The following is a 14,939-nucleotide window of genomic DNA, read 5'->3' as shown; positions in this document are numbered from 1 at the left end:
GTGAGTGGGTGTTGCAAAGCTAGAGCAGTCTTGCTCTGCCTTCCAAGGTGAGAGTTTGGGCTGTCAACCTCTCCAATTGCGTGGATGAGCTGGCCCACCTCAGGACTAAGGGCCTGAGGGTCATCAAGACTCAAGGCCCCATACTATCAGGCAAGCACCATCCCGAAGTCCTGGGACGCTGGACTTTAAGAACTAGGCTTTATGAAAAGCTGCTGCAGCATGTCCAATAAAGCTACTTGTTCACCATACCTCTGCCTGGGTGTCAGTTCCTGGGCAGGAGGGGTATGGAGTGCAGTGGTGGGGACTGACATCCATATACCAAGGATCCCATCACAGCTGGAGGCGCTTAAACCATGAGCAAGAACCCAGAGATCCCAGAAGCCTGTCCTGTTCTCTCCTGAACCAGCAGGTGCGCCTCAGCACCACAATAAGTTAGTAATTCAGTCCTTCTCCCAGAGGGGGAGGGGGGGACATGGGTTACACTATGTTGCATTCAATGCTAAAATCTTTTTAAATTCCATCACTATTTAGTAACAACAAAAATAATGCAGTTATAATTCTCCAACACAATAAGAGTCGAGGCTACAGGAGCTAGTGTAGCCTCTCTAAAATCCCCATAAAAGTCATGAATTGCCCACAATTAGGATTATGCTAATATGATAAATCCTGTTGAATGATAGTTCTATTTATTGTACTTGAAAAAAATGCTGTAATGGCGGTTCACAGCCGTCCGTAAGGATATGACAAAAGTCAAACGCAATCAATAAAAAAGGTTGATTTTAATGTGCACTAGACATGTACAGATATGCCACAAAGTAACTCTGACGCGTTTCGTCCTGTGACTAGGACTTTGTCAAAGAGACTCTTTGTGGCATATCTGTACATGTCTAGTGCACATTAAAATCAACCTTTTTTATTGATTGCGTTTGACTTTTGTCATATCCTTACGGACGGCTGTGAACCGCCATTACAGCATTTTATTCACTCGTATCCCGGGCTGGAGCACGCCAATACTGCACACCGGATCAAGTCTCTGGATTACAGCGTTCGAATGGCGCCATCGACGTGTCAAGTCTGTGAGTACTGACGCCTTCGGGGGCTTACTGTATGTGCATAGGACGCCAGGATTGGTGAGGGTAGTGGCGGAGCTTAGTGTTTGATTGCCGTGGGGTGTTATACATTCTGGGCACATGTTTCAAATTGTATCTCCTTACCACATTCTAGCCCCCTTTCTGATGCTAAGACCACATTACACACAGCGAGCCTTCTAATACGTTTATCGTTACTTGGATTGATCAGTGGCAGGACTTATATAATGATACTTCACTACATTGCAGTACCTTCAGCATAACTTGGAGCACCGGTGTTTGGAGTTCGTTCTCCGCTCTACACATATTTATTGTACTTGATACATATTATTAAATGTACCATTCCCCTAAATAGTTTTTCAGAAAGACACAGGAATAGCAAATACTCCCCCAAAAATATTATATCAGTTTCAAATAAATGGCAGCCACTTTGTTCGATCCTCTTTCAAAGTGGAAGTTTACATATAGTTATCGTCTGGACTCAAAACACAATGATCTGAACTAGGATATTTGTTTTATTTGGTAATCTATATTGATATGCATTTCACTTATGTATGGGAATGTGTGGTTTAATAAGTCTACCTACAGTATGTATGGACATGTGTTGGTTTAATAATTCTACCTATGTATGGGAATGTGTTGGTTTAATAAGTCTACCTACAGTATGTATGGGAATGTGTTGGTTTAATAAGTCTACATACAGTATGTATGGGAATGTGTTGGTTTAATAATTCTACCTATGTATGGGAATGTGTTGGTTTAATAAGTCTACATACAGTATGTATGGACATGTGTTGGTTTAATAATTCTACCTATGTATGGGAATGTGTTGGTTTAATAAGTCTACATACAGTATGTATGGGAATGTGTTGGTTTAATAAGTCTACATACAGTATGAATGGGAATGTGTTGGTTTAATAAGTCTACATACAGTATGTACTGCTGCGGCACAGTTTATTCGAGCATTTGCCCGTTCTGTGCCGCAGCAGTAGCCTGGCGCGCGCCCGAGTGTGACGGGCGCGCGCCGAAGCAGCGGAAGAGCGCCCTCCGATCGGGGCGCTCTCCCTACCGCTGCCGGGTCCGCCGGGTCCCCCGGAACCCCCTGCCGCTGTCCCGCGATCGCGGGACACCAGGGCTCCCTCGGGGAGCCCCTGGACACGCGTGCAGGGGGCGCACGCTCCCGATGACGCGTGACCGCGCATCTATGACGCGCGGCACGCCGAGGGGCGGCCACTAGCAAGCCGGGAGATTTCCCGGCTTGCGGTACCGACCACACTTCAATAAAGTGTGTCGGTAGTGTATGGAAATGTGTTGGTTTAACAATTCTTCACACGTCCCCTATTCTTCTCACTGCTATCATCTCTTCTACTTAGCTTCTTCTAATGCATAACCCTTTTACTACTCCACATGCAAACTTAATGCAGAGATCATCTGTAGGCTCTTGGGTATATATGATTGGACATTGCATACAATCTGCAATGAGTCACTGCACACTTTTGGCTACATGACACACATGCCCCTATCTCAATATGCTCTGAAGAGGTCTTTGCCTTACTCAGGAAAAAGTCAGATCCATTAATTTGAATGGGACTAAAATATTATTGTGCACATGGAACATGGCTGGATAGCTGCTTGCGGTAGCTGTGATAGGTCCAGGGTTCAACGAGCAGGTGTAGCTGTTTGTGCAGCTAAAGAATGCATCTATGAGCAGGTACAGCTAATGAATCTTGACACGGAGCTTGGGGGCGTGGTGCACGTGTCACATGCGAGCTCTGCCCGCAGTCAGTGTGCGTCATGATCCGGGGGCGGAGCCAGAGTCCGCGCGTCGGATGACGCCATTTTGGTGCGAGTGCATGCTGCGCGCGTCTGGTAAGGAATGTGGTCCATAGGCACCCCGCGCGAGCGAGGTGGTGCTCGAGAGGATGCGCGGAGCGGCTGTACCTCGGTAATCCTTACAATGAGATTACTGGGGTTGAAGGTGGGCCAGGACAATGCTGATACAATCCCCTTCCACAGGCAAACAATACAGATAAGGCCTCAGGGCTTACAGCTTTCTTGCAGAACAAGTCCACTCAGCAGGTGTTCGACCTCTCCCTGGCTCCTCAGTATTGGGCTGTTGCAGGGTACATGTAACCACACACGTGGGTTCTCTTGATAAGGCGTATTTATTGAGCCTTAAAAACATACAGCACACAAAAACAAAATAGCTTCTCTTCAGCATACAAAAACAAAATAGCTTCTCTTCAGCAGACAAAAACAAGTCAGCTTCTCTTCAGCATGCAGGACACAGACAGTTCATCACATATGTACTTTGAAATACAGACCTTATACAGTAGCAGTAATCTCTTCAGTATTTCAGTCCTGTCTCCTGACCAGCTAGCCTGCATGTGTGTACAGCCTGGGGGTTTTTAAAACACCTTGATTATGCAGCTGGGGTCAGACTAATTAAGCAGCCCTTCTCAACTGAAACTTAACCTCGTCACTGCTGCACTGCAAGCCTAAATATAGGTATGCCAGGTATATGGCTGGTGACGTTCCTTCACCCTGTCACATGGGCCTAATCCCATCACAGTGTCCAGGTCTACAATATCAAACTGATATGATTACAGCTCAGTTTGCAGGAGAGAGTTAAACCCTGCAGGTCCGCACTCGTCCACAGACTTTATTTATATAGCGCTTTAATGTACATAGCGCTTATATAACCACTACCAAAGTTGCTCATAGAGGCAAGCGGGCTAAAACAGGGCAAAAGCGGACTATTTATAAAAGCCACCCAGCTCTAAAACAGGTGTCAAAATGGTATGTTTATTAAATAAGAGGAATCCCAAGGATTGTTTTCTATAATAGATTTGGTGGACTTATTTTGTAGCAGCAATGCCTCTGTTTTGCAGGCACGAGACTTTGATAAATAAATACCACCGACTTTGAATGCACTGAAACTGATGATGAGAGCGGTGCCTTTGGAGTTCTGTTTTACCCACTGCGGGTTATAGGGCTCGTATAATACATGCACAGGTACATCCTTTAGATGAAACTGCATGATTAATGCCTCAACTATTCCATTGCATTTTATTAAACTGTTGGTTTTTTTGGACCAGTTTTCATCTTCCCACATTGTACTGCGATGTGGAATATGTCAGTGTCATCAAATACTAAAACAATAATATTCATTTGACTACAAGTCTAAATTGTGCTAAAAGTCTAAATCGCATAACTATACATTCCTTCTTTACTCTGCATTTTAATAGAGTAAGAAACGTAGTTTAAAATAACTGCAATTGCGCATTCCAGTGCTAGAATTAGGCTGCGCTTATAGTGCTGGCAACGGCGACTGCGACATCGTGCAGCGCTGTAGCAAGTACATGCAGTTCATCGTGGGTGCCTATAGTGGGCGCGGCCGCGACGGCGCTGCAGAGCGACGGAGCGGTGACATCAGCGGCACGTGAGCGGTTCCGCCAATGAGGGTGATCCGCTCACAGCCACGCCCCCTGTCGCCCTCCCTTGGTCTCCTGCAGCAGAGTGCAGGAATCGCAATAGCTACGGTTACGGCTGACGTACTACGGAAACGGCTGAAGTCACGCGGTCGCGTAGCCAGCACTATAAGCGCAGCCTTAGGCCTCGTTCAGGGTGCTGGCTTCGGAGGGAGGGCGTGCTGCCGTGCGTGCTGCCGTGAGAAACAAAGTATTCAATTTGAATACTGGTTGCCAGGGTAGCAACCGCCCTGTCTCCGAGGCCAGGAGTTGAAGCTGACTACAGTTTCAATAAACGAAAATTTCGTTTTTTGGAGCTGCAGCAGCGTCACAGGGACCTAGGCAGCCAATGAAATCATTCTTCAGAATGATTTCATGACTGCAACCTCGATACTAATTACCCTGCTGTGTGTAACCCCGCCCCCTCCCCAACGCTGAAAAGTCTGCTGGGGGATAAACACAAATCGCCCAGCAAACTGCAGCACTGCCTCCCTCCCGCCCTCCCTCCGAGTCCTGCAGCTGGCACCCTGAACGAAGCCTTAGCTGCGGCTGCTGATTCTTCTATGGCCCTTTGATCTACAATGTTTCCACAACCGTGGCTAGTTTGTAAAATCTCTGGGAGTTTTATATATACAGTATCTGGATGAAAGCAATGGGATTTTTGCATTTGGTAGATAGCACCATTTATGTGAGGGCTCCATTTATGTCTGCTAATCAAGATGTACTATAAAACTTCATTCCATTTTGTTTCCTCAGCATCTTATTTTAATCTAGCGCAAGATGCATCTTATGTAGGATAATTCGTTTCAAGTTGCTTGTTCAGATTTTTAGATGTTGCATGATTCATGAGGTGTGGTACAAGATTTTGGGAGACGGAGCAGATTTCTAAGCAGCTATAGCAGCCTCTGGCAAAAATTAGTCACTGAGATGAAATTAAACATTTGATTTCCCAGAACAGCTTTTTGAAGGTGTATAGAAAAAACGTTTGATAGACCGACGGATGGATAGATGGATGGATGGATAGATGTTGGATTAATCTTGATGACTGATGCCTTTCTTTAAAAAATAAATAAAGATATATTCAGCAAATATAAGTATTTGTAAATAACTTTATAACTCGGTGGATCATTTCTCAATGTTTTCCAGCTACAAAAATAAGGCAAAAAATAAAAAATACACCAAATATTTCACATTTATTTCCATTTAAATCAATGGGATTTTTTTGGTGCAGCATTTTTGCACCAATTGTTTCTGCAGCTTTGAAGTTGGAAGACTCTGATAAATACCCACTTCTAGAAATATTACTATGTTTTCATTCACGTTGGGGACTTGAAATAAAGAAAGGGTTGGCAGTGATTTTTGCTTACTCTGTACCTATGATAAGGTAATCAGGCCTATACGTATCCACATGTCATAAGACTAGTAAGGAATGAGGAAGAAGATAAGAGATAAGCATAGAGATAAGAGATAAGCATAAGCATAGAGATACGGGCAGTAAAACCCACTCTAAACTTCTGATTTCAATGTTTACAACACTTCAAGGAAAGCAAAATCAGAAATGATTTACAAATATGTGTCTGATTTCTGATCATCTCGTTTTTTACCATATTAAACAAATCCCTGGTTTGCAATCTTTGGGTCATTTTATAATGACAGTAATACACTCCAGGAGAGTGTATTACTTTACTTCGAAAACGTGAAGTACACATACACTCACATATAAATTAAGGCACATCCGGCATCCGTATCCTAATTTCTGGCTCCTTGAGGGATCCCCCTGCTCCCGCATCCCGTTGCAGAGCCTGTATCAGAGCCGTTGCACAGACTCTACAGTAGCCTTCCGTGACCAAAAAGAACTTTCTCCACCAACACAGAACAACGCGTTTCGCGAGTTAATCCCGCTTCGTCAGGTACGGATGCCGGATGTGCCTTAATTTATATGTGAGTGTATGTATACTTACCTTTTTTATTAATAAATTACGTTTTATCTCACACGTGTGTATTATGAATTCTCACCCCTGTCTGGAACACCATGAGGATTATCTGATGTGAACAACCCACAGACGGTACGCTAGCTGTCTGGAGGAGGAAAAGACACCTTGCTGTGATTGAACTCACAGTTGCCTGTGTGAGTAAAGCTGTCACTAGCTTTCTATTGTTTACATTATCATTACCTTCCCGTGTGTATGCTGTATAATTGGTTGAGATACACATTCTGCATAGAGGTTTCACTATTAACTTTGTTTTTTTATATATATTTTATGACTTTAATACGCTCACCAATTTTCCACTACGGTATCTTGTATGAAGCTGTTGGTGCTTCTGACAAAAGGTTTGAGGACATACAAATGTATGTATGACAGCGACGGCTTGGTCGCGATCGCTGGAAGTCACTTCAATTTGATTTTTCCAGCAACCGCAGCATGACGTCAGCATCGCCGTTGCGTCGCTGTCGCCGTCGCCAGCACTATAAGCGCAGCCTAACCCTCTAACAATCCATGAAGTCAAAGCAGTGTGTATTGTGTATACTGACCTATTAGTTATTGCATTACTGGCATTAACATGGCAAAGCCTTCAGTTCTAAAGCTACAGTATGGAACATTTATACATGTTATAAAACAACTAGTAGAATGCCCCAACATACCACCCCCAAACCTGTCTGGACCATGCTTTTGGTCTCCCACACCCCCTCCCTCCCTATAACAACCACCCTCTCCTTCTTCCTCGCTGTCTTGGGATGCCCTTCTCCTCTGCCGCCTCCTATCTGCCACCCACAATTTCTCTAAGCAAGTCAGCCCATGGATGTTGTACATGGTAGGTCATGTTATAATGGTATACCCTCCACCTTCAGTAAGACCACTGTTAACTTTCTGGACCTAACAATATACATTGAAAATAATGTTGTTAAGACAAAAAATTTCTTCAAAGATGTAGATGCTAACAATTACATCCTGCAGTCAAGCTGCCATCTTAATAGATGGATAAAAAATATTCCATACGGCCAATACTGCAGAATTAAACGAAATTGCACTGATAATGAGGTGTATGAAGAACAATCTACCATATTGTCCAGAAAGTTTTCAGAACGGAATTACAAATCAAATGTGATCCAAAAAGCATTGGATAAAACAAGACAAATATCAAGAGAGTCCATGTTAACTCCTAAAGTAAAATCTAGTGGAGACTACAAACTGAAAGTACCCTTTATTACCCAATACAATAGAGATGCACACAAAATAAACAGCATACTGAATAAACACTGGTCAATTCTAAAGAATGATCCCATCATAGGTACCTCTTTACCAGATAGAGTCCAAATGGTGTATAAAAAAGCACCAAATATAAAGAAACTAGTAGCACCTAGCGCCTTGAGGGGTCCCTTAACCACAAAAAATCCGACTTGGTTGGATCCCCCTAAAGGATTCTTTGATTGCAAATTTTGCACAGCCTGCCACTACAGTTGTAAAACTACTAATACCTTCCAGTCGAACATTACTAAGAAGGTATACAATATAAAACATCATTTAAACTGTAGATCCAACTTTGTTGTATATCTGATCGAATGCGAGTGTGGTCTCCAATACATAGGGAAAACCATTAGACCCCTGAAAACACGTATTTTGGAACACATAGGGAATATAAAAAGAAAAATGACAACCCATAGTGTTCCAAACCACTTTCTAATGGCACATAACGCGGACCCGAAAGGGTTAAAATTTAAAGCAATAGAGCAAGTTATGCCCCACTGGAGAGGGGGAAACAGACACACAGCATTGATCAAAAGAGAGTCATTCTGGATGTATGAATTAAAAACTATGTCTCCGTCCGGTCTGAACTTAGATTTCGATTTGAAACCTTTTTTATGATTTTAAAATGAACTAATCATTTGTTTTTACTCTCATTTTAGAAACTGCCTTTGCCAAAATAATGTATGCACTTTTTATCTCCATCCCCCTAGCATAGGGAAGATTCCCTTGACTGTCTGTTTTTAAATTTGTTGTTTAAATATTGCACTTTAGTCATTTTAACATTTTAATCAAAAATTGATTTTATAATCATTTTATTATTATTTTATTGCGAAATGTGGTCTGAGGACACAATAAATGTATTTTAAACCAAGTGTATAAAATGTATATTTCATGATCTATTGTATAAAATGTATGTCACTTGCACTTTATTATTGCCAATTGATGAGTAAATAACATATGCGGTACAGAGATAGTCTCGTTCCATTTCCACTATAGTCTTAAACATGCTTGATTAACTTGAACAAAATCAGGTGGATTAACAACCAATAAGAATAGAATTGAGGGTATATATATCCACATTAAGCAATAGGATGTCACTCCTGATGAAACCTATGTGGTGAAACGCGTAGAGTGACGCTCTATCCCTGAGACGGCTGGAACCCCAGGAAGTGGACGCGGCGGATGACATCACTTCCGGCGTCTGGAACGCACTGGTGGAACGCACGCCACGAGAGAGGGGAAGCTGAGACACCATCGACCCAGCCAGAGAGATCCATTGCGATCTAAAATGCTTACCTGTATCTGAAAATATGTGAGTGTAATTGATTTTACTCACCTTTGATAAACTATATATACAGTCTGCACTATGTCCAGTTGTATCTTTTAAATAAGGTTCCTGGGAGTCCATACACACGGGGAAACACTGATCTCTGCATCTCCTGGTGATTGAATGAATGCCTTAAAAGATACCTTTATGTGCCTGCAAAACCTCACACGTTTGTGAGTATATATATAGAAAGCCGTGTCATCACTATTTGAATTCACTAACCTTGTTTTAACAATATTGCACCATCACTGTTTTATTCTTTATTACATATATTGCGCTTCCCGGAGACTCCATCGCCATGTTATAATGGTGACATGATAATTAGTGGCAGACATCTTGTATGTCTTTGATATGATATATATACGAAACTATTGACAAAACATATTTTAAAATAACACCTACGCTCTTCCCTTTGATCCTATTAGATAGCCCGCCAAGTTTGGTGGCTCTAGGATTAAACGTGTGGATTTGTATAGCTACACAAACAAACAAACAAACTACCTTTCCAAATTATAGTATAGGTGATAAAATGATATAGAACGAGTTATCTAGATGAGTTTACAGTTAGAGCTGTAAGTTTAATTTGCAGAAATCGGAAATGCACAGAAGTAGTTCAAAGAAGACCAGTGAATATATGATTTCAAGTATATCCGGAGTGCCTCTTTCACCTACTTTTTGTGCTTTTATCATAAGTAGAAATGTTAGGCTCTTGGTTGTGAATATGATGATAAACTTTATAAAATATGTAATCTGCTTCAGAATGTGTAATGTGTATACTACTTTTAATGCATATCCAGAGATTTGTAATTGTTTACATGTGTGTTCACTAGATACATCAGGGCCTATGTGCTAAGCGTTGGAAACGGTTTTTATACAGTAGCCAAATTCAAATGCGCTTGTGTGTTCCAATCAGGGCCGGTTCAACCATTAGGCTACCTAGGCGGCTGCTTAGGGTGGCAGAATTTGGGGGTTGGCAGATTTCTGACACTGCAGGGGGATTTCCCAGAGCAAGGAGAGAGCTGGGCGGTTTCCTCCATCCTGTTTGGCTGCTGCAGGGACATGCAGCCAATCAGGAGGAGGTGTAAGGAGCCTGGGGGTGGAGCCAAGCAGAGGAGGAAACAGCATTGACCAGACAGGGGTGAGGGTGTGTTTTTCTGTGTCACTGTGTTCTGCTCTGTCCTGGGGGGGGGGGGGGGGGGGGGGTGTGTGGTGTGTGTGTGTGTGTGTGTGTGTGTGTGTGTGTGTGTGTGTGTGTGTGTGTGTGTGTGTGTGTGTGTGTGTGTGTGTGTGTGTGTGTGTGTGTGTGTGTGTGTGTGTGTGTGTGTGTGTGTGTGTGTGTGTGATGACAGAGAGAGGGGGGAATGACATAGAGAGGGGGAGAATGACAGAGAGAGGGGGAGAATGACAGAGAGAGGGGGAGAATGACAGAGAGAGCGGGGAGAATGACAGAGAGAGGGAGGGAGAATGACAGCGAGAGGGAGGGAGAATTACAGAGAGAGAGGGGAGAGTGAATGAGGGAGGGAGAGTGGAGAGAATGAGAGAGGGAGTTGGGAGGGAGGGGGAGGGAGAGAGAAGGGAGAAGAATTACAGAGTGAGGGGGGAGAATGACAAAGCGAGGAGGGGAGAATAACAGAGAGGGGGAGAATAACAGAGGGGGAGAATTAAAGAGAGAGAAGGGGGGAGTGACATAGAGGGGGAAGAATGACCAAGAGAGAGGAGAATGACCGAGAAGGGGGTGAGAATGACAGAGAGACGGGGGAATTACACAGAGGGGGAGAATGACAGAGAGAGGGGGGGGGGAATGACAGTGGGAGGGAGAATGACAGAGAGAGGGGAGAGTGAATGAGGGAGGGAGAGGGGAGAGGGAGTTGGGAAAGAGGGAGGGGGAGAGACTAGGAGAGTTAGGGGGGGGATACAGAGATGGGGAGAGTGACAAAGTGAGGGGGGAATAACAGAGAGTGGGGATAATTACAGAGACAGAAAGGGGAGAGTGACAGAGAGCGAGGGGGAAAATGACAGAGAGGGAGGAAGAATGACAGAGAGAGGGAGAGAGAATGACAGAAAGGGGGGATTAAAGAGAGGGGGAGAATGAAAGAGGGAGGGAGAATGAAAGATGGAGGGAGAATGACAGAGGGAGGGAGAATGACAGAGAGGGGTTGAGGATGACAGAGAGGGGGGATTACAGTGAGTGGAAGAATGACAGAGAGAGGGGAGAGTAAATGAGGGAGGGAGGAGAGAGAGGGGGAAAGAAGAATGACGGAGAGAGGGGGAGAATGACAGGGGGTACGAGAATGACAGGTAGAGAGGGGGGAGTGACAGGGAGAGACGGGGAAAGAGAATCATGGAGAGAGAAGGACAGGGAGAGAGGGGGGAGTGTGTATGAATTTTAGAAAAAATCTATTAGGTATAACATTTACATTTTTCAGTTAGATAGGAATAAAAATCTGAAAGTTAATTGTGTGTGTAGGGGAGTGGGGGCGGAGGGGGGTGCAAGCTGAAGGTTCGCCTAGGGCACGAAATACCCTTGCACCGGCTCTGGTTCCTATGTACTAAGTTTACATTTCTCCATCTGTGCGCCAAATAAAAGTGCAAAGTGTGTCAGAATCGTTCGCCAAGTTCACCTTGGTGTAAAGTCTAAAAAGATTCTTAATGAAGTTGCTATGTATCAAAACAAACATGTATTTGATGCAACAGGGATGTTTCATTATATAGGTTAACAAAAATGTATTATTTTCACACTATGGCTATTATAAATAATATCTCACTAATACTTGAAATTTACTAATACTAGTTATACAAAAATACATATAATTCTGTTTACATTTAAATTGTATCAATCAGGTATTCAACATGAATCAGTCAAAAGTGATAAAGAACAGACGATGCATCATATGTACAGTATGAAGTCTTCATATATACATCGCACATTTTTTGGAAGGTTTGTAGTCATTTTTAACACTGACATTTTGGACGCAACACAAATTTGAAAAAAATATATATGTTAATACACAGTCTCAATATGTTTAGTTATGGCCCATTCTGCAGCAGGAGATGGGTTATTCTGTACCACGGCTCACAACCAAACCCTGCAGGGCCACTCAGCACGGGAATTACGGGTTATATAAATGTGATGCAATGTATTGCAGGCTCCTCTGGCAACAAATGGGTTAAGAACTATGTACTATAACCAGTGGTTGACAAATCACCAAAAAATCTACTCGCCACACAAAAAAATCTACTCGCCACCTAGTACCAAACGTGTGCTGCTTGGGCCAATATTTACTCGCCCGGGGGTTAAATCCACTCGCCCGGGGCGAGCAAATGTATAGGTTTGTCGAACACTAACTATAACTATAGAATAGGACGTATCCCAGAAGCCCCGGACAGTGAAGGGTTAAACGCATTACCTATACCACAAGCTGGTGGCCATAGCGAGCTACAGTTTGATGACGCAAAGGGCCACGTGTGATGGTACTAGGGGGCGCCACTACTTTTTAATTTACACACCCGAGCAGCCACGTTTTGTATTTCGATTGAAAGAAAAATGGCTTTAGTTGATGAAGCGTCTCTACCTTTCTGCTTACTAAGTATACATACGTGCATACATCTTTCTAAAATATGCTCAAAGTAGCTTTTCCTCAATGGTAAAGGAATTTAGAATCAGTTTTACTCTGGCACAGTACCACTACTTTTTTTTAAACCTCTTACACCACTGGTGCTACTCCATAATACACTTTTCGGCCTTAGGGTCCGTTTAAGTGAGGTCTTTCTGCGTTGGAAGCTATCTCATGGCATAGCACACATTAGTAAACATGGGCCAAAATCCCTAAGTAGGTGAAACAGCTACTGTAGTGAAACAAGACTGTACATTTAAAAAGGGATTAACATGAATGATTTAGTTTAGTACAACTAAAGAAAGCTAGAGAAAACAAATAGTAACCAAACTGCTCCAGAGGTTACCTGGTGGTCACCTCATTTTTGTATCTTACGTACAATGCCCTGAAGCTATACGAAACAAACCATCTAAGACCAGCCACCTTTGAAGCTATAGCATAACCCTTTAGCTGCCAGAGAAGAGAGCAATGCAATGCGCTGCAGCCAGGCCTCTGGCAGCAATAAGGTTAAACAATTAAACAATAAAAATGTAGTCAACCCTTAAATTGTTATGCCAGGCTAACCATGCTCAACACAACAGATGTTGCGGTTAAAGTGGTTTAACATGTTAATATTGTGCAAAAAGTGATCACTGCGCGCACACATACTCTGCCCTTGAAATGATGAGCAAACGCAGTTACCTCTGAGCGAAAGTGATGGGACCTCAGGATGGCATCTGGAAAGAGAAAAAAACACAAGTAATCAGATTCAATCCTGCACTTCTGGGTTGGATTAAATACCAATCCTCTTTATAAAAAAATAAATAAAAAAAACATAAACTCCAGATTAACTATCAAGGGCACAGCTGCAAAGGGACCAGTTATATCACAAAACAAGAATAAAGTGTTTAGTGTGGTGTCTGTGCTGGCATTGACTCCCTCACACTGTCCCAACATCTCAGCCACTGTACTTGCTCACACATATCTGGTAGGATGGGTGGAGACTCGTCTGCCGCAGTCCTGGTGGTGGAAATGTCCTAAAATCGTTTGCCAAATGAATCAGATCACAGGACTGCCACATCTACACCATGCCACCCTCCTGCACAGCACTGAGCAAGGAACACAGGTTAAGGCAGCCAAGGCATGACTTTCTTCCAGCTTCCTTAATGGCAGGACATGAACATGCTACATTAAGCAGTAACTGCGGTGCACATACCCCTGCCAATGTGCCTGTGCAGAAGGTCCCACGGATGACCACTTGTGAATGTTGCATGTATGTGGCGTGAAATAAAAACCCTGACATGGCTGTTATGGTAGTATTTTCGGAGGGTTTCCTTACATGTCCTACCTCTGCTCCTTGCACGCCCACCAAGCACATTCTTCATGGGGTGCCTTCCCTTCTGGAGCTTGCGGTGCCAGCAGCACAGGAAGGAGACCGTGGCGATGGTCCCCAGCGTGAGCAGCAGGAGAAGCAGAGCACATTGGATGCTGTAAGGTCTCAGCAACACCAAGAAAGCAGCGGCGATCATACTGATATAACACCGAGCCTGTAATCCTCAGATGTTGCAAGGGTGGTGGGGGGGGGGGGGGGGGTGGAGGGGGGGGGGCAGTGCTGTGTGCTAATGAGCCTCAAATAATCAGCATATATATCTCCACTATTGCTGGGGATTTCGTGCTCAGGACGAGCCTTCTCCGTGACTCAGCAGATGAGAAGACACGCACGGCATTATTAATATTATTGATGGTTATGATGATGATGATGATGATTTCTCGTTGCAGCACAGTGACTGGAGGAGATCTGCTCGGCTCTGCAGCTGCTTGCACTGAAACCTGGAGCTGCCCGCCCGGGTCTGCTGCGGCTGATCATGAATGATGCGCTGGTGGTGATGGCAGCAGCAGTAGCATTTCTTAGTTGAGGTGCCCCTGTTCTGTCCTGGGTGACTTGTGGGGGTTATGGAGCTGGGTGTCTGTCACCAGCTGGGATTGCCCGGAAATAAAAGTTTCTCTCGTTTTATTCCCCCCCACCCCCACCCCCGGCAGCCCACTGACAGCCTCAGCAGCTCTCCTGCTATGGGAGGGAGAGGAGGAGATGGTCCTCCTTGGACGATCATGGGGATGACGTCAGAGCCTCTCTAGTGCTGATGCAGAGGGGAGACAGGTCGTGGCCACAGCAGGGACTGCAGGAGGTGCCATGAAGCAACTTCTACACCAAT

At 44.0% G+C, this 14,939-nt stretch overlaps 1 protein-coding gene across 20 annotated transcripts in view; it reads right to left on the bottom strand.

Moving 5' to 3' along the window:
• DST (dystonin) overlaps window positions 1–14,270 on the bottom strand; it is a 535,648-nt gene extending 521,378 nt beyond the window's left edge. For 13 of the 20 annotated variants that reach the window (XM_075598122.1, XM_075598131.1, XM_075598128.1 and 10 more), the window contains exons 1-2: window positions 14,066–14,270; window positions 13,429–13,463 (exon numbers count right to left, since the gene is read on the bottom strand). In XM_075598122.1, the coding sequence (XP_075454237.1) occupies window positions 13,429–13,463; window positions 14,066–14,255 (225 nt within the window). In that variant the 5' untranslated portion in view covers window positions 14,256–14,270. The remainder of the gene's footprint in view (window positions 1–13,428; window positions 13,464–14,065) is intronic. The other 7 variants (XM_075598123.1, XM_075598125.1, XM_075598147.1 and 4 more) reach the window with 1 other exon arrangement.
• Between the last annotated feature and the right edge of the window lie 669 nt (window positions 14,271–14,939).

The sequence above is a fragment of the Ascaphus truei genome, chromosome 4 (assembly GCF_040206685.1).
Source record: "Ascaphus truei isolate aAscTru1 chromosome 4, aAscTru1.hap1, whole genome shotgun sequence".
NCBI classification, from domain to species: domain Eukaryota; kingdom Metazoa; phylum Chordata; class Amphibia; order Anura; family Ascaphidae; genus Ascaphus; species Ascaphus truei.
The sequence above is the reverse complement of the archived record's forward strand: the minus strand, read 5'-3'. Positions and strand labels throughout refer to the sequence as shown.